The sequence below is a fragment of the Dendrobium catenatum genome, unplaced genomic scaffold, assembly GCF_001605985.2.
Source record: "Dendrobium catenatum unplaced genomic scaffold, ASM160598v2 original_scaffold_31612, whole genome shotgun sequence".
Taxonomy (NCBI): domain Eukaryota; kingdom Viridiplantae; phylum Streptophyta; class Magnoliopsida; order Asparagales; family Orchidaceae; genus Dendrobium; species Dendrobium catenatum.
The window spans coordinates 54,882-75,551 of record NW_021350070.1 but is presented as its reverse complement, the minus strand read 5'-3'; the positions used below and the strand labels follow the sequence as shown (position 1 = coordinate 75,551).

The 20,670-nt window shown below is 33.8% G+C and overlaps 1 protein-coding gene across 1 annotated transcript; it reads right to left on the bottom strand.

The window, feature by feature from the left end:
- Positions 1–5,277: 5,277 nt before the first annotated feature.
- On the bottom strand, positions 5,278–6,165 carry LOC110096540. Its single transcript, XM_020822550.1, has one exon. The coding sequence runs from the start codon at positions 6,163–6,165 to the stop codon at positions 5,278–5,280; it is 888 nt and encodes a 295-aa protein (XP_020678209.1).
- Positions 6,166–20,670: the final 14,505 nt, after the last annotated feature.

Here is a 20,670-nt window from a genome sequence, read left to right as displayed (position 1 = left end):
GAGAGAGAGAGAGAGAGAGAGCTCATGGGATCGAGAGAGTTTGATATTATATTTAATTAAACATTAAAAGTTATGCAATATTATTAAATATACAAAAATAAGATTTTTGAATAGAAAATTGAGTTAAATAATAGTTAAATATAATTTATTTTTTTTAATATTTTTTATATTTCAAATAATATTTAAATTGATATTATATATAAAATAATATCTAAATATTATATATCACATTTTAAATATTATTTCTAAATATTATATATAATATTTTAAGTATATAAACTGATATTATTTTTAAAATATATAAAGTGATATTTAAAATATATAATATATAAAAATAATATTTAAAAATTGATATATAACATTTTAAATATTTGATATATTAATATTAAAAACTCTCTCCCCTCTTCTCTCTCTCTTCACCATGAGCTCTATCTCTCCCCATCTCTCTCTCTAGTTAGCTCTCTCTCTCTCTCTAGAAAATAAATGCAATTATTTGGCATATTCAGAATGTGCCAAACTGTACGACGAATTTACACTTTTAATTTTTTTTTTTTTTAGAATTGCAAAGTTGCATTAACAAAAAAGAGAAGCAACCTAGATACAAACTAATGAGAATGATTCAAACTATCACATTCTTCCTTTAAAAGCCGTACAAAGGAAGAAGGAAGAACACTCTCATCAAAAAAGTCCCAAAGAAAATCAAATGAATAGCTAAGTTAGTACAGTAGTTGGCTAACTTATTACAATTGCAACTAACACAATGAAAGATAACATTATTATAATTGATAAAGAAAGATAAATCTCCACTATCTCTGTCCCAAATACTCTTCTTCGGTTTGCTGTACAATTTTTGAAAAAGATTGATAACATGTTATTGTCTCCTTCCAAAATAATGCAATTAACCTTTTGAAGTATTGCTTCCAACATCTCTTTGAGGGCAGCAATTGCTGAAAACTCCAACTGAGCAATATCCCAATGTACTTTTTTCATCCCAAATTCTAAAATGAATATTCCTTTGTTATCCCTTACAATGCTAACTATACCAGATTCATAATTATCTTTTAATGAGGCATCAAGATTTATCTTAACCTAATCGGGTGGTGGAGGTTGCCATTTATCAAAGAACAGTCCAAAGGACTGATTAACAACCCAGTTGTTCGACCGGATCAAAGACTAATTTCCTGAGCTAATAAAACCCAGTACAAAAGTTGCTATCATCACGTTGTTATCTTCGGATTTCCCATGCTTAACTCTGTTCTTGTTGTTCCAAACAGCCCATAGCAGTGTAAAATAGATTCTACTCAACATCACATTAGAATTCATTAGCCTTCTCAAACTTAATAAACAGTCCTTCCAATCTTCAAAATCTGGTAATAGAAAACCCCAGCTTCTAAGAACCTTCTTTACCTTTAATAACTTTAAGCATTTTGAGGAAACATGGTTAACATCTTCAATTGCTTCATAGCCAAACGGACCAAGCTGGGAATAAGACAATCCTCTCTTGTTTAAAAGCTTCTCGGTAGGAATAGCATCCCTGAACAACCGCCATATAAATAATTCCACCCTTGCATTAAGCTTCAGCTTATAAATCCAAGATATATGATCTTCATCCATCAGATATTCATGATCTTCCTCCACTAGTAATGCTAGTAGAGATTTACCAGTCATCTTCAAATTGACTTCCATGCAATCTTCATTCATATTTTGGAAAATTTGGATGTTAAAAATAATATTTAGCAATTCCTTACCAAAGAACAAGCTTAATTTTGCACGATCCCAGCTTCCCTTGTTAATAAAGAAGACAAGAGTAGTGTTGTCATCATCCAATGATCCTACAAATGTTGGCCATTTGAGAAGACTCTTATCTAGAATCCATATATCCTTCAAAACGTTAATTTTGGAACCATTTCCTATCTTCCATCTTAAGAAATTCTTAAGAGCATTCCACCCACTATAAATGATCTTCCAAGATGAAGAGCCACCTCTTTGTGTACCTTTGTCCCACCACTTGGATCCATATTTACAGAGAAAATTTCTATTTAATAAAGAGCCCGGGTTTTCCAAAAGTTTCCAAGCAAATTTTGCTCTAAGGGTATCTCTCCTAGCCAAAGCTGACTGCAGTCGCCAACCTCCAAGTTGTTTTGGTTTGTACAATTTATCCCATGCTACATAATGAATTCCCCTTGAGCCATCACATTTGTTCCAAATAAAATCTCTACAAAGCTTCTCAAACTCCTTCAAAGTACTCAAAGGAATAAGAGAGTGTGACATAATAAAAACAGGGAGAGAGAGATAAACAATTTTTACCAAAACCATTCTTCCAGCAAGAGAAATAAACCTATTCCCCCAAGCATTCAGCTTTTTGATAGAGTAATCCGATAGCATCCAAAAATCCAACTTTTTTAATCTTCTCAAGGGCAACTTGATACCCAGATATTCAAATTCTTCCACTAATTTTACTCCCATCGTTCTGGAAATTTGAACTTTTCTTCTCCTTATAATAGAATTGTCACAAATCAAAGAAGATTTGTGGTAATTGATATTCTGTCCAGTCCACTTGCAGTAGCTTTGCACAATGTCTCTAAACTTTTTCATACTTCTCTTTTTGGCTTCAGTAAAAAGCAGCACATCATCTACAAATAGAAGGTGAGAAATATTCTCTTTTTTAGATGATATTTTAACTCCCAAATCCGGACCTGTATTATGAAAATCATTGGTTAGCAATTGAGAAAATTAGATAAATAGAAAAGAGGATAGTGGGCATCCTTGCCGAAAGCCACTCTTCCCCTCAATCCAACTAGAATTAGAGCCATTAATCAAAATAGAATATCTGGGATCTGAGATATAATTCATAACCATCTTGACAAATTTGAAAGGAAATTCCAAGTCAATCATCATCTTCTTGAGAGTAGTCCAATACATGTTGTCGTATGCTTGCTCTATGTCCACCTTGATGGCTAGAAGACCATTGTTTTCTTTAGAATACCTTGGTTTGTTGAATACTTCCTGAGCCAATAGAATATGATCAAATATTGATCTACCCTTCACGAAAGCCACCTGCTCTTCAGAAATGATTATAGGAATGATTCCCAACATTCTATTCAATAAAACCTTGACCATAATTTTATAGATAGAATTACAGAGACTGATTGGACGGTAAGCAGCTAGAGACACCGGGTTGGAGGATTTGGGAATCAACACTATCAATGTGTCTTTTCATTCCCTGTACATGCTTCCTTTGAGAGAAAATAGTTTTACCGCACTAAACACATCATACCTTATGATGCTCCAATAAGCCATGAAGGAGTAGGTGATCCCATCACTTCCAGGAGCTTTATTGTTACCCAACTTCATAACAACCTCCTCAATCTCAACTTCTGAAATCTCCCTATCCAGCAAGCATTTATCCTCCTCATCTACCATCATCCACGGTACAAGCCAACCCGTCAAACAACAGGCCCTTACTTTCCATTTGTTCTGAAAAAATCTGAGAAATACATCCTCTACCTCCTTCGGATCTTCAGTCAAATTCCCTTCAAGATCCTTGACTTGAGAAATAAATTTGACATTGTTCCTTGCATTGGCAAAAGAATGAAAAAACTTGGTGTTAGAATCACCATCTTCAATCCACTTAATTTTAGCTCTTTGCTTCCACCAAGTATTCAAACAATTCAGAGTGACATTAAGCTATTTGACCTTGGCTCTAAGTAACCTTAATTTGTTTTCATTCAACCATCAAACTCTAGCTTCTTCCTCTTAGATTTGTAAGATTTCAACCTTCAATCTCTCTTTTTCCTTAGAGAATTCTTTCAATCTCTCTTTGCTCCAATAAAATAAGACCTTCAAAGACCTCTTGCATTTTTTATTAAGATTTTCCATTTTTATCTCCCACAAAAGCCTTCTTCCAACATTTAGAAACAATATGGGCTGCAGTTTTGTAAGATAACCAAGCATCTTCAAATTTGATACATCTTCTCCCTTTTGAAATCGGCTCATAGATTTTCAATACAATAGGGCTATGGTCAGAAGCCACTCTGCTAAGTGTCTAAATATAGCAATTTGAATTTTAATGATGGCAGTGAGTTCAAAATACATCTATCCAGTCTTTCCAGAATCCTTCCACCTCCAACTTTATTGTTACACCAAGTGAATCTTGGACCAACAATTCCAACTTCATGATAGTCATTCTCATTCATAAACTTCAACATCTCCAAAAAGCCTTGGGAGAAAGCAAATTTTCTTCCACCCTTCTTATCTTCTTGACCCAAAATACAATTGAAGTCCCCACCAACAATGGATGGGATTTTCCTATGAGAAAAGTCTTGCATACAATCCCAAAGCTCTCTCCTCTTGTGAGTCTCCTTGCTAGCATATACCATGGTAATCATCCACACACCTTTATTCAAAACATCAAGATCTCCAATAACACATTGTTCTAATGTCTTAACAACAGAGAAGGAAGCCATGTCAAACCTCCAAAGAATCATGATCCCACCAGAAAGCCCTACTGAAGGTTGTAAGAAGAAATCCCAACCTTGATCCATCATCCTTTCAAAAGCACTTCTATCACGAGAGGTGATTTTAGTTTCTATCAACCCCACACAAAAAATCCTGTGATCTTTTACAATTTCCTTCAAGTAAAGAGAGGCCTCTCTCTTCTTGGCCCCCCTACAGTTCTAGAAGGCTATGGATTCCATTAAAAATAGTTTGGGGAAGAACCCCCATCCCTTTTCTTAATTCCTCCATCACACATTCTTCCACGGGAATTGATTTTAATAGGACCTAAGCCTCGTAGTTCTTTAGCAACCTTGCTTTTAATCAAATCCCCATTGGTTCCAGTTTCCTTGTCCTTCTCCACTCCTTCCAATCTCCTCTCATTTCCTTTGTTTCCTTCATCTTTAACAGAATTTACAAGAGTCGTTTTACCATCACAAGCATCCCGAAAGGAGCTAGTATCCTCCATAGCTTAACCTCTATCCTCCTACTCCAAATTCAACACCTCAAACTTGTTTTCATTTACAGAGATAACATTATCATTATATGGAAACATACCAGCAATCATATCTCCATCTACTATTTTACCATTATTCATCACTTTAGTATCTCCAATAGTAGCAGCCTGCAGCTCGTTAATGTGCAATTCAGATTCCTCGGGGATTTTCCCCTCCTCTAGTTGTTTATTAACAGCTATTGAACCCAGCTTCTTCTCATTATTGACATTAAGATTAGCTGATTCCACTACAACAACCTCCCATGAGCTTCCTTTGACTTCTTCCATTATTTTTTAACAATCTTAGGATTTTCATTCAACCTCTCAGGTCTTCTATTATTCCTCTTAACCATGATCCATGGTCCATAAGATGATTCAGTGTCCATACTTATAGATTTCTTTGTTTCTAAAATAGGTCTTCGCTTCCCAACTTCAGCAATCCTTTCCATAGTATCATTCATCCTATTTTTTAAATCTGATTTCACATGCCCTATCAATCCACAGTTATAGCAGAATGTTGAGATTTTCTTATACTCAAACTTCTGAAAAAACCTTCCTGAGATACTCTCCACCCAAACTCCTAAGGGAAGCTGTTGATCCAACTTGACCCTCATAGAAATTATGGAAAATTCCCTTTTACTCCACTGAAACATATTTCCAACCATCATTATAGGTTTTCCAACCGATGAAGCAATTCTAGCCACATTGACTTCATCCCAGCATTGTAAGGGTAAGTGAGGCATTCTAATCCAGATAGGTGAGGTTAGACCCTTAAGAGATAGAGTAGAAAATTCCACCGTCCATCTTTCTATTCCCACTATATGTCCATTAACGAACCAAGGGCCTCCTGACAGAATACCTTCCATTATGTCTGTTGAATCAAAGGAAAACAAAAACCAACCCTTGCCAAGAGTTGTGAAATGAAAGTTCCCAAATGGTTTCCATTGCCTTCTTACTTCCCAGGCAACAATGTGTGACGATAATTCCTTACCAAACACCTTAATTACTAAGGAATTTCTCAACCTATTAGCATTGAAAATCTCAGCATCTTCCTTCATTTTTACGGCTTTACCATCCTCAGCAAGTACCATATCTTCATCCTTGAAATCCAACATAATGTAAGGCTTTTTCTTCCACGGGTTTTCCTCTGCTTCAATAACATTCCTATTAGGCATTACTCCTTGCACTTTGTCCAAAACACCAATATCCTATGTAATCAAACTATCCTTAAAATGAAGATTTATGTTAACGTTGATACCGGAATTCGCATTTATCTCATGGACAAGTCCAGTGATTGCATTTGAATTTCTGAACCTGTTAACATAAATTTTCCTTTCAGAAGACGATGCCGACGGATCAACAACCACCTGCTCCGAAGAACTCTTGAATACTCGTGGGGTTTTAATAACATTATCATAAGCAATAGCCTTCCCTTTACCCTCCACATACGAAATCTTTTTTGGAACATCACCGATGTTGTCCTTGATCACCAAAGGACCATTAGAAACTCTATTCCCAGAATCAGCTATAGATCTTGTAGAACCAGTCTTCAAGCGACCATCTCCAACCAAATTTTGATTCAAACCTCCTCTAACAATGTTGCCTCTTGCCACCGCAGCCAAAGATGGCCGCTGGCCATCCACAACCATCACCCTAGTCAACTCCTAAACGGAAGGAATGAAAACCGGGAACAAACTTTTCAAATTTTTGAACATTTCTCTCACTAGAAAAATGGGTGTTTCTCTCAGTGGAATGAAAGATCCCAAATAGAGTTGCTCTATGGTTGGGTGATTAAAATTTTCATTTGAAAAAACAATTTCTAGCTTGCTTTTTTAAATTATTTGGATTTGCTAATTTCCACTATAAATGTTCTCCTTTTAAAGTAACCCCTTTTAATGATTTCATTCTAATCATTCATTTTCATCAGCTGTAATAATAGGCTATTTAATAATTATTTTTAATAATTTAAAGTAAATGAGTCATTAAAATATCATGTTCATACACCTAAAATAAAATTAAATTTGCTCGTTGATTCAAAAAATTAATTTTAATAATAATAATAATATTAATAAAATCTTCTTATAAATTAAATGAGCCATTTGCATCATTATTAATAATAACATTTGTATCTATTTTACGTTTATTGCTCAAACGAATTTATTTGACTTGAACTTTAACGTTTTAATTGTTTATAATATTGTGAAAAAGGATTTTATTTGGGATAGTTTTTAAAGCAGTTTTTTAGCCTAAAAATTTCTTGAAAAACATAAAAAAAATAGTGACAAGAGCTGCCTCTAACGAAGCCGAATTTAATTTCCAACTATGCATCAAACAAGGCGAATTTGACTTGGGCTATTTAAGCTCAATTGGACCACTTTTGGTAGCGTTGAGTTCATCTTGTCGAGACTTTCAATTCGACTATATGTTCCCTAAAATTAGAATTCAAATGATCCTAAATTTAGTTCTTAAAGTTACCTATTTAAATTTTTCCTTGATAGCCATGCCGATCATATGATATTATTAGGGTTTAGAAATAGTAACAAGATCTACTAAAATATATAAAATAGTAATTAAAAATTAGAAGCAAAACTAGAACCTACAATATATAGGAACTTACTACAAGTAACGTTAATATACCCTTTTAATAAATAACAGTTTATTTATTCCTTAATAAATAATATCAAGATGAATTGACGTGGAAGTCTCGATACCTAGAGAGAAAAGCAGAACAACAAACAAAGGAAACAAACAACAAAGAGTTCTAACATCCAGAGAAAACCTGTGATAATATTCTATATGCCTTCTTTCTGAAAACAGTGACCATCTTTACCCTCTAGAGAGCTTCAGTGCTAAAAAAAGGAAAAAAAATAAGAAAATAGTAAAATGATTGTACTATGGTCAATAGTTAGTTATAGCAGTATGAATAAGGTAGTTGAGGTGAAAATAGGTCATATGGGCAATAAAGTGTTCTTGCAAAATGGTTATACTAATGTGGATCCATATTAGTTCCCTCCCATTCCAGAGGTCTCCACACTCGGTGAAGTTATTTCAATGTTTTCTTCATCCGATGGAAAGTAAGGGAAGATGTCTTCAATGTTGAAGGTAGTGAACGTGAGGATATCTTGTGGTAAATCAACGACATAAGCATTGTCGTTAATTTGTTGCTTGATTGCAAATGGACAATCTTCCATCGGCTAAGCTTCGAGTAAGTTCATGAGGGGAATTATTCTTTCCTTAATCAAACCATCACTAATTTACAAAATTCGAACAACTTCGGGTGGAAGTGTAGATTAGCATTCAACTTGTACAATTTGTTGTGGGCATCATCAAGCATAAGTTTAAAATTTTTAGCCAACTTACCTGCAGTAGCATTGTGACATTTTGGAATGATGGCCAGATTAACTATGTGGTTCAATATTTTGGTGTAAACTATGCTGAACAGACACATCCCTATTGACCTATTGGGATCAAGTTGTAAGCAAATTCAGCTTGACTTAAGACTTCTTCCTACTATTCTAGGTGATCATGGACCAAACACCTAAGCATGTTACCAAGAGTCCTATTGACCACCTCTATTTTCCTGTCATTTTAAGGGTGATAAGCTGAGCTGAGATTGATTTCAGTTTTGAGTTGCTTCCAAAGTTCAGTCCAAAAATGGTTGATGAATTTCACATCACGATCGGACGTTATACTGCGAGGAAGTTTATGTAATCTGACAATCTCAAGGAAGAATAATCGGGCTACTCCAAGATCACCACAAGTTTTCCTGCAAGCTATGAAATGGGAAATTTTAGAAAATCTATCAACTACAACCATGATTGAATCGATACCTTTTTTAGTGCGTGGAATCCCCAATATAAAGTCCATATTCAATTTTTCCAAATGGACATAGGTACTCGTAGTGGTGTATACAATCCAGTATTTTATAGAACACATTTGTAAGCCTGACACACTGAACACCTCTAAAAAAATAAGAGATATCTCATCTCAAATAAAGCCAATAAAACCTTTGTTGCATTTGCTCAACTTTCTTTTCCATCCCATGGTGGATATTAATCCTCCCCATGTATCTCTCTTATCAACTACAACCGAACCGAAGAAGATGGAATGCATAAAGAGTTACCCTTGAACAAGTAACCATGGAAACTTGAGTAGTCTCCCTAAGACCTGCTGGCAGAACATTGCCCCATTGCTTAGAAAATTCATTTTCTTGATAGTATAGGTCTTTAAGTGATTCTAAACTTGTGATTTCAGTTTGTAGTTTAACGATCAATGCCAAACATCTGCTTAAGGTGTCCACCACTTGGTTTTGATGGACCATCTTTTGCTTCAAGATAAAGATATAGATAATTTTTTGTAGGAATATTACCCACCGTTCATGCATTCTATTAATATTTTTTTTAGTTGTTCAAATATTGTAAAGATTGGTGATCACCACATAGAATAAAGTTTTGGTGAAGCAAATAAAGCTTCCACTATTTTAAGGCTCAAACAACCACATAAAGTTCCTATTCATAAATAGACAACTTTTGCCCTGTCGGGCTCCATTTCTCGCTAAAAAACTAAATGGGTTTATTATCATGAGACAACATGGCTCCAATTCCAATTCCTGAAGCATCTATATCTACATTGAATGGTTTGTTAAAATATGTTATAGCAAGCACAAGAGTTGAAACTAAGGCAATCTTGATCATTTCAAAGTTGTTTTATTGTTCTATCTCCCATACAAAAGATTGTCGCTTTAAATAATATGTGATAGGTGCCATAATCATACTAAACCCATAATAAAATGTCTGTAAAAATTAGCTAGCCCATGAAAACTACAGACTTTAGCAGTTGTGGGTGGTTTAGGCCAGTTTGAGATAGTAGCCACCTTGTGAGGATCCAAGCTAACGTCTTGTGCAGACATTATAAAACCAAAGAAATGTATTGTTGGCATAGCAAATTCACATTTATAGTTATTCAAATACAACTTGTTCTCCCTTATTAGATTAAAAACTTCAGCTAAATGCTTCCAATGGTTCTCTAGTGATGAGATAAAAGTCAAAATATCATTAAAGTAAACCACACAACACTTACTGAGCAACATTTTTAGAACTTCATTCATTAGGCATATAAGCAGCATTACACAAGCCAAATAGCATTACCTTCCACTCAAATAGATCATTACAAATCTTAAAAGTTGTATTCTATTCGTCACCTAGTCGGATTCATATTTGATGATAAACACTTCGAAAATTTAGATTCGAGAACACAATGGCTTTAGTCAATGTTCCAACATATCTTCTATTCTCAACATGGGGAAATGGTATTTAATAGTGATCTTATAAATAGACTGACCGTAAATGCATATTTTCCAAGAGCCATCTTTCTTTAATACTAGCAAAGTAGGTAGTGCACATGAACTTAGACTACATTGGATCATTTAGTTTTGTATTAGATCATCTAGAATCTATTGCATGGCTTTTTATTCAATTGGACTCATTTCATAGTGGGGTAAATTGGGTCAAGTAGCACCTAGAATATCAAATTAATCTGATGTTGAATTATCTTCAGTGGTAGAAGCTATTCGGGAAGATCAGTTGGAACAACATCCTCAAAGTCTGTCAATAGCTGTCGTAATTCTTTTGGATACATGGATGGTTGAAGAATGGAGTTTTCCTCAGCTAAAATCATAGCCAATAGAGCCTTAACTTCACATCCATATTATACAAAATAGAGCTTCTTGTTATAATGTTTAGAGTAGGCTGGTCTTCATTGACTGGTACATGTTTAGTGTGAGAATTGGGGAGAAACTCTAACTTTTAGTTCTTCCATTCAAAAGAATAGGAATTTGTATGACCATCATACATAATACACATATCAAACTTCCAAGGGCATCCAAGGATGAGGTGATAGACATCCATATCAATAATGTTACATAGTACTTCGTAGGTGTAATTTTTTGCAATGGAAAAAAATAACTCTACACATCTCTGATACAAGAATTTCCTTGTCCCTTTTACCCTTCTAACTTTATAACAATTTGGAGTTTTGTAGTATTTTATTACAATGCATTAACAAATGACTTGGAAATGATATTTTTCAGTGCACCAATATTCAATCAAGATATCACTCACCTTGTCGTTGATCGTACATTTTATCCTAAAGATGGTTTTTAGTTGTGAGGGCGTCATCTGGTGCGAAGCTAATAATATTTTTTCTAAGATTCATATTATCAGCTCACCATCATCAACTTCAACATCTTCATATTCGTCTTCAATATCTCCTTTGATTGAAGCTTAATGGGATTCAGATTCAACTTCTAAAATATGTTCTTGTTTATGATTAGGACACTCATTAAATTTATATCCTTATTGAAAGCATTAGAAGCATTTTAGGGTAGTTGGTCTAGTGTAGGGGATGTCCTTGATTGGAGCCTTTAACTTGTTCATTGATTTGTTTTCAATGTTCTATGGAGTCGGTCCAACAGAGGCATTGATTTTGTACACGAGTCTAGTATTGGCTTTGGTATGAACCTTGCCATAAATTTTGGGAGGATAAAAAATAGTGTCATCTAATTGTAAATGTATGAGTTGGTTTATTCGACTGCATTTCAGCTTTTAAGGCAAAATTCACAGCCTGAGATAATGACCATACATAGTTTAACTCCAATTTGTCTTGTATATTATCCTTCAAGCCGCCAAAGTAACAGGCCACAAATTGGTTATTAGATTCGTTGAGATTATTTTGGGCACTAAAACAGTAGAATGATTTGATGTAAGTGCTAATTCTCTAGTTTCCTTAGCTACAATGTTGGTGTTGCATATATAATAATTTTTAGAAACTAGTAGGTAAGAAGTGATTGCAAAGAAGTTATTTCATCCAAACCCAGTTCCTAACAGGACCATTCCCTTCTGTAAATCTAGTTTAAAGAACTTGTTGCAACCAAGTGCATGCTCCACCCTTCAATTTGCAAGCTACATGCTTCACTTGCTTGTAAATGAGGATGCCCATATATTTAAAGAAAGTCTCGATGGATCGTTCCCAATCAAGATAGACTTCATGTGTAGTTGGCCTTCAAAAAATTGAATATCCATTTTCGCACAGTATACGCCTTGAGGTCTATATAGTATCGCAAACTTGCGTGGCCTCTCCACAGGTACTTCTTCTTTAACAGAATATGACATGTAAATATGTTGTTGGAATTCAGCTTCCACACTGAAGTTATGATCTCAGGTCCATCAATGCGGGTTTCTAGAAGTGGTCTACCAACATGATGTTCCCTCGAAAGTCCCAATCGGTAGTTTGATGATGCTTCCTAAGCCACCGCTTGGGTGTTTCTAGAGCCTACCTTGAGGCTTTGTAATTCAAGATGCTCTTTGGATTATGCTGTCCACATTGCATTCTCACCTTGATTATAGTAATGGGCATTATGCTTGCTACTCTCTTCCATATCTGTAGCTTTAACTTGAAAGTTCGACAGGGATGTTAAGCCCTTATGAACTAGTCTCAAGGCTAACCAAGAGGAGGGGGGTGAATTGGTATTTTAAAAAATTCTTTAAGAAAAAGCACAATCACAACCAATCCAAGATTCACCACATAAATCAAAGTGTGGAAATTTAAATGCGGAAGCACAATAAGTAAGAACACACCATATTTTATAGTAGTTTGATCAATCAGACCTACATCCACTCCTCGGAGCCTGTCCTCCGAGTATTACACTAAACTCAGTGTCTCTCCTTTTACTCCCACAGCAAGGAGGAGAAGCCTGTACAAAAACTCCTTTCCACCAACCCAGGTGAGGTAGAGAACCTAACTCCTTTTGCTTTCTCCTGAAGCAAGCAGAGAACCCAAGTACTTTTGCTTCCTCTTGAAGCAGGCAGAGAACCCCAATCAGATGCTAAAGTCAACCTCTTTAGAACCCCCAAGGAACCAAGGATGATGATCGGAGAAGATGATAACAAATATTTTCTTGGAGAAACCTTTGTGAAACCCCTCACAAACTCCCCTTCACAGGATCCTCTCTCTCTCTCTCCCTTGCTCTCCCGCTCCTCTTGGCTCTCTCAGGTCAGGACAGGAGTAAAAGATACTCTCTTGGGTAAAACAAGAGGTCTTATACAGAAGAGCTTCAGAATAGCTCTTAATTGCAATAAACTAACAATATCATCCAGGATGATATAAATATCATCCTATATAATTAGTATAAATTTAGCTCAATCAACTATGACAATTTGAAACGATCAGAAGGTTTTTTACTCATATGATCTAGGATGATAGGCTATCATCTTGTATGATTAGTACAAGTCGTTGAATATTATCCAGACCATTGCCCTGAATGGATGTCTGGATAATGTAAAAATAACTTGATCATCCCAGACAATCTCACGATTGTCCCTGATGTTTAGTTCAATTCAGTATATATCATCTAGAGCATCGCTCTGAATAGAATTATGCTGATATTTGATCATCTAGGAATAACTAAGGTTTGTGAACTGATCATCCAGGTCAATCCTATGATCGTCTAGATGATATGATTGAGCAATCAAACCTTAATTACCAAATTAATTTAAGCATAATTGTATTGCATCATTTAGGAATATTTCTAAAAATAAAAGATACCTAAATAGATCTAGCAATTGATTCTTTTTTATTTGAGCCTATCATCCCAGTCGATACTAATATCATCTAAGACGATTCTCTTAATTATGGCTGCCTTAACTAGGATGCCCTAGTTAGGGTTTATATTTTTAACTGATCGTCCAGGCCAATTTTTGGATCATCTCGGATGATGTGATCAAAAATAGAAAACTCTAAAACAGACAAAAATTTTCTTCCAACTGTGTGTGTGCAAGGTTACTTAGCAACAGGACCCACATTATTACAAAGAACTCAAGAAAATGTAAAAGTAACATGTCGTATATTACAAACTGACTCAGTCCTAATCTACCCAATCTTGATCTAGTTCAATTTACAGTTTGATCTTGTTGACCTGAAATATTAGTAGGCAAGGTAGTTATAGAGAAACAAAAGTGTTTTCTATCATAAAAATTCTATTCCCTGAAATCAGATTCACAATAATCTTCTCCTTTTTGATGATGCAAACAATCAAAGCTAAATAAAACACGAACAAAAGTGAAAATAGTATGAAAAAATAACTCAAACACTACTCCCCCTTTTAACATCCCAAAAAGGAGGAGGAAGAAACTAGAAAAGAAAAAGTAGAAAGAACACGAAAAATAAGAACAAAAGCAAAGTTTTTTTTTTTAAATTAAAGCAAGAATATGATAAAGTCACCATGCGATTGATTCTAAAAACTTGTAAGACAAATGAGTTAACATCATTAAAATCTGAAAATGGTAGAATATCCAATCCTGTTAACCCTAGCTCGGACTTCTCTTAGGGCAAAATCTTCTTTTGAAAACAAAAGGCATAACTCAAAAAAATAATTTGGATAAGAAAAAGAGATCTGTTCAAAACTTGGTTTCAAAAAAAAAATCTTTTAAAATAAGATACCAAAGTAATTTATAAACAATCGTAAAATTCAAAATCAAGCCTTCAAAAATATCAAGTAACACATGAGTTCTTCTAAGTTTTAAAAGTTTAAAAGAGAAGAGAGCTTGCTTTTGTGGGCTCATTTTATACCTTTTGTTAATTAATTGGCGCACTTTACGCATCTTTCGATTTATGATATATTTTGTGTATATTCACATCTTTTGATTTGGCATCATTGACCACTTTTTTTTGCAAGCTAGATCCCTTTTGAAAACATCTTAAAACCTCTCAGTTGTGAATATATCTTCCAGATATAAGAGAAGAAAAACTTACTCTCTAATAAAGGGAAGAATAAACCACAAAATAGAATAAAATTCATATGATTAATGCAACAATAAGATTTCAAAAAATTTGAAAATAATATAAAGACTTTGACATTATATATATATATATATATAAAATAGATTACTGTAGCAAGATAGAAAAGATTTCAATTGTAAAGTCCAATTGTTAATTTGAGATAGACTTTTATCTAGAAAAGAAAATTACACCGCTAAAAGAGGTTAGAGGGAGGAAAACAATCAACAATGTTTCTCCCTTTAAATAATTTAGGGATGTCAGACATTGACTATAAATTTTCAAGAATAAAAATAAGGCATAAAATCTCATTTAAGCTATGACCAAAAATTAGAAAAACTAATAAATAAAAATAAAAATAATAGAGATGAAATAACTACAAAATAACAGCAAAAATAAAAAACTAACTCAAAACTAAAATAAGAAGAATAGAAAATAACAGAATAGTAAACATGTAAATATGAATTTATTAAGCAACAAGTTTATGCAATTAAGAGTCACGAGCCTCCGCTGTCTAAGTACCACATGCTCTCATGAGGTCTTTAGTGAGAGCACACCTATAAAGTCATCAAATGTTAGATTTAGGAACCCAAATAGGCTTGGGTCCCTTCTTATGAAAAGAAGAATGTAATGCATATGTGTTATGTTATAAATCATGTAATTTGTGTCTCTCTACTCAATGTGTACTATGGTAAACAGTGCAAGTATGTAAAATGTGTCCTAACATGCCACATTGAAAACATCTAATACATGAAAAAGATTTACTAATATGTTCGGATTATATTGCCTCTTTCTAAGTCTTGGCTTTAGATCAAGTGTGGGTGTTTTCCTATTTCTCTCAAGTGCATTCAATTCAGCTTTAAACCTCAAGTTAGCACTTTCTAAAATAGCATTATCAACATTCAAATAGTGCTCCCTATACTCAGATTCTTCAATATAAGTTTTAAAATCAGATTTAAGTGAGGTGTAGAATGCTTTCAAAGAATCATGTTCAACAATCAACTCAGAATGCTTTTTATTCAATTCATTAAACTCATAAAGAAATAACATGTGATCGTTATCAATTTGAGTGTGATCTTTACTTAAAATTGTTGAATCTTGAATAGATTGTTAAACCTAAGCTTATGTCTCAAGGCTAAACAAGAGGGGGTGAATTGATAATTTTAAAAATTCTCTTGGATTTTAAAATTTGAAACCGGTTAATGATTCGTAGTAAGTTAATTAAAGTTATTTGAAAGAAAATTTTTGAACCACAAAATTAAAATTGTAGTAAGTAAGCAGTAGAAATTTAAACGACATAAAAATTTATAATGGTTCGGTCAAACACAACCTACATCCACTCCATGAAGACTCCTTTAGGTGTTGCACTATTAATAAAAGTGACTCTCCTGTTTTCCCCAAAGCAAGGCGGAGAAGCCATTATAAAAACTCACTTCCACCATTCCCTGGTGTAGTAGAGAATCATCCTTTTAAACCCTCTTAGTATAGACAGAGAACCTTCATCCTTTCATACCCTCCAAGTGTAGGCAGAGTACCTTTGACTATTCACACTCTCTAAATGTTGGCAGAGAACCATCATCCTTTTATACCCTCCAAGTGTCGGCAGAGAACCGTCAACTATTTATACTCTTCAAGTGTTGGCAGAGAATAGGATCTTCTTTAAAGATCTTCTCAAGAGAAATCTAGAAAAAATAAAAGGAACAGTGGAAAACATAAATCATATAGAAATCCTTACCTTTGAGTAACCTTATGAACTCTTCACACTCCACTAGCAAGAAATCTCTCTCAAACACTCTCTCACACTCTCTCCTTCAATTGCCCTTGAAAAATCATAAAGCAAAGATTAAATAGAAGATATTAACATTAGTTTTTAATGAACCTTTTATACAAAAGACATTAAAAATCATCCAGAAAACTAAAATTTTCAATTTTGAGTGTACACGATCATACAGTACGATCATATGTTCGTACATATGAATAGTTTAAATACTATTGCGTATGGACCTGTTGTAAATAGGTATGAAATTATTTCGTACCTGATCATCGTCTGGTATGAACCAAATTCATCCGGGACAAATAGTTAGAAAATTTTAGAATTCATTTGTATGAAACATTAAGAAGAAATGAGCTAGAACAGATCTGAGACGTTCATCCTTATACAAAACTAAATCCTCTCGTATGATCCATACTTAGAAAAAAAATTTTGTGCGAGAACGGACTCGAGATGTTCATCCTTGTATGATGTTGGGATCATCCCGTACGATCATCATGCCAGAATAGACTCGAGATGTTCACCTTGCACGAAGCTAGGATCATCCTGTATGATCTTCGTGCGATAACAGACCCGAGATGTTCGTCCTTGTACGAAGCTAGGATCATCCTATATGACCTTTGTGCAAGAACAGACCCGAGATGTTCATCCTTGTATGAAGCTAGGATCATCCCATACGATTCATATTTAGAAAAAAATATTTTCATTTCCGTTCGTTTAACTGCTTGTCGTGAAAATGAACAGACTAGATCATCCTATACGAAGTTATATTGTACAGTATGATTAATTTTAAAAAATATGAATTTTAAACTCTCCCCCGGTGTGTGTGTACTCAGTTACTCAATTATAATTACACTCTCTCAGACTCAATAAAATGAAAGATACATACTTCAATTACAATAAATTCTAAACTAATATTGATTTGAAGTCTTCAACAATCTGGAGTATGATTTCCCTAAAATATTTGTACATACAAGAGCAAAACAATCCTTCCAAAATATGTTAGGAGAAATAATAATCAAAGTAAGAATATTTAGAATTATCAAAAACATACAAGTTACAAGAGTATCAAACATGCAAAACTAAGTAGCAAGTATCTTAATAATCTCCCCCTTTTTTATGATGACAAAACAATTATTATTTGAATAAAATTAAAATTCCTAAATTTCTCCTTAACTCCCCTTAAATGAATAAGCATATGAATATAAGGGAATTTTTATTAAGTATAAATCTTTTTTTTTTTTTTAATTTTTCATAAAACCACCAAACACTTCAAATAGAAAAATAGAAGATTAAAATAACTCTAACAAATACTAAAAATCAAATGCAAATAAATAATATTTTTCCCCCTTATTGACAACAACAAAAGGAAGGAAGAAGAAAAAAAAAAGTAAAAAGTCATATGAGAAACCTTTGATAATTGATCTTAAAAAAGATTGAATTATAATTGCAATAATAAGATTAATGTCTATTAGAGAAGAATAAAGATTCATAACATTTAAATTAAAATATAACATAGACAAGATAAATATATCAAAGTCATAAAATAATATAGATAATTAGATAAGGAGAATTATTGCAAAAGTGATGAAATGAAGATTAATTAAAATCAAATTCCAATATAAAATGTAATTAAACATTAAATTGATTTGAAATTGAAGATTAAAAGATAGAGGAAATAATATTTTCAATACACTTGTTTGATGATATTGCACATCTTTTCAAATTTTGTGGTACACTTTGTGCATCTTTTTATATTTGGGCTAATTTTGTGCCTCATTTCAATTTGTGAATTATTGCGCATTCTTTCAATTTTTTTACATTTGTATAATTCTCAAATTTTTTTAATTGATCTTTCCAAAATAAATAATTTATAAACTCAAAATTCTCTAAGTACAAAGATAATTATATTGAAAAGAGAAATAATATTAAAACATCAAAATTGTAAAAATAATATTAAAATTATGTATGCCAAAAAAGAACATGAAATTGATATCTTTAACTTGATCGAGTTATAAATTAACTAGTATTTTTGAAAAATTAAACTTCCTAAAAAAATTAATTTTTGTAATGCAATTCATATTATAATACTTTTTAGATCAATTAAGTCAGAATTATCATATAGGCAAACTAACAATTCAAATAAATAACAAAATCAACTAAACAAAATAAGATATTTTTTATTGATCTAAAAAAATGATACAATGAAGTAAAACTGATATCAATACATAAAACTCAAAAACAAGATAACATAATAATAAGAACAAAAACTAGAACAAATGAAAAGTACAAAAAATACTAAACAAACACAACATATAAATCATTACATCACATCTCAAGGACTGGCAAAGATAACACTCAAGAAGTACATCTATAGATCTGAGGGGCCCTGATTTGGAGGAGGTAGCTGGTTGAAGATAGAAAAATAGATATTCATCATAGCCATATTAGTGTTCACCGAGTCAAACTAACCTTGAATCCAACTCATGTCCAACTGATATTATGCATCCTGCTATTATAGGTGAGTCTAAATTTGATCAAAGCGCTGATCAAAATGACTCTCTAGTCGGTCAAGGTACTGGACCATCTCCAAAAAGTCATGTCCATAAACATACATAGGTGCAGGTGTAGGTTCTCCCCCTTCTCCCTCAGAATCCTCTCTTGTATTATCATCTCTCTCAAAAAGTGCTTAAAATGAAGCATCAGTGAAGTAGATAGGCAATTTAAGTAGAGGATCAGGATGAACAAGATTGTACTTCTTCTCTATGATATAGGTCACTAGGTGTCCTAAAGTAATGTTTTTCTTCCTCTTCTAAGAGACAAGTCCAATTTCAAAATGTCCATGAATATAATCAATAATAAGTTGGGCTTTATCTATAGGTTGATTGTTGAATCTAGTAAATAGGTTGTTAAACCTAAGTTAATGTCCCAAGGATACCAAGAGGGGGGGTGAATTGGTAGTTTAAAAATTTTAAGCCCTCTTTTAAAATGAGTTAAACCGAAATGAAAATTTTATTTTAAGCTTTTGTAGAAAGTGTTTTTCAACCACAGAGTTTTTAAAGCTAAAAATAAAATGCGGAAAAGTAAAAATAGTAAAGTAAATGACACCAGATTTATAGTGGTTCGGTCTAAACCAGACCTACATCCACTCCCTAGAGGCACCCTCTGAGTATTGCACTAATACCAATAGTGACTCTCCTTTTGCACCCACAGCAAGGCTGAGAAGCCTTTACAAAACACTCTTTTCACCACTACCCAGTGCGGCAGAGAACCGTCATCCTTTTACATAATCCCCAGTGTTGGCAGAGAACCGTCCATCCTTTCACACAATCCCCAGTGTTGGCAGAGAATCGTCATCCTTTCACACTCTCCTAGTGTGGGCAGAGAACCTTTCGGCTGTTCACACTCTCCAAGTGTAGGTAGCGAACCCTTCGGCTATTCACACTCTCCAAGTGTAGGCAGCGAACCCTTCGGCTATTCACACCTTCCAAGTGTAGGCAGCGAACCCTTCGTCTGTTCACACTCTCCAAGTGTCGGCAGAGAACCGGATCTCCTTGACAGATCTTCTCACAAGAATCTAGAAGGAAGAAGGAAAAGAGTGAAGTAATCCCAATTCACAAGTAGAGATTCTTACCTTTGAACTCCAAGTGAAGCCTTCACGCTCCAGTGGTAGAAATCCTCCTTTGAATGCACTCTTACACTCTCTCCTTAGCTATTCTCTCAAGAGGCACGAAGATCAAATGATAAAAAGATTGGGTGGCAGTCTAATTTGGACTATTTATATAAAAGACAATAAAAACCACCCAAAAACTGCAAGTTTTCAATTCTGTACGCAGTGGATCGTCCCATACGATCGTGGATCGTCCAGGACGATTTTACTTAAAAGCCTTGAAACAAACCTGTTTGCATATGTGTATGAAATATTTTCATACAAGCTGATCGTCCCGTACGAACTAAGTTCATCCGGTACGAACGGTTATTACAAGGTCGGTTCCAAAAACTGCAGAAAAACTGTCCTAAGTCGGTTGTATCGTCTGGACAAAAATTGGTTCGCCCGGACAAAATTTTTACAGAGAAT

Bases quoted from the DNA above. Each gene is read 5' to 3' on its own strand.
- LOC110096540 (XM_020822550.1), bottom strand. From the start codon at position 6,165: ATGCCTAATAGGAATGTTATTGAAGCAGAGGAAAACCCGTGGAAGAAA.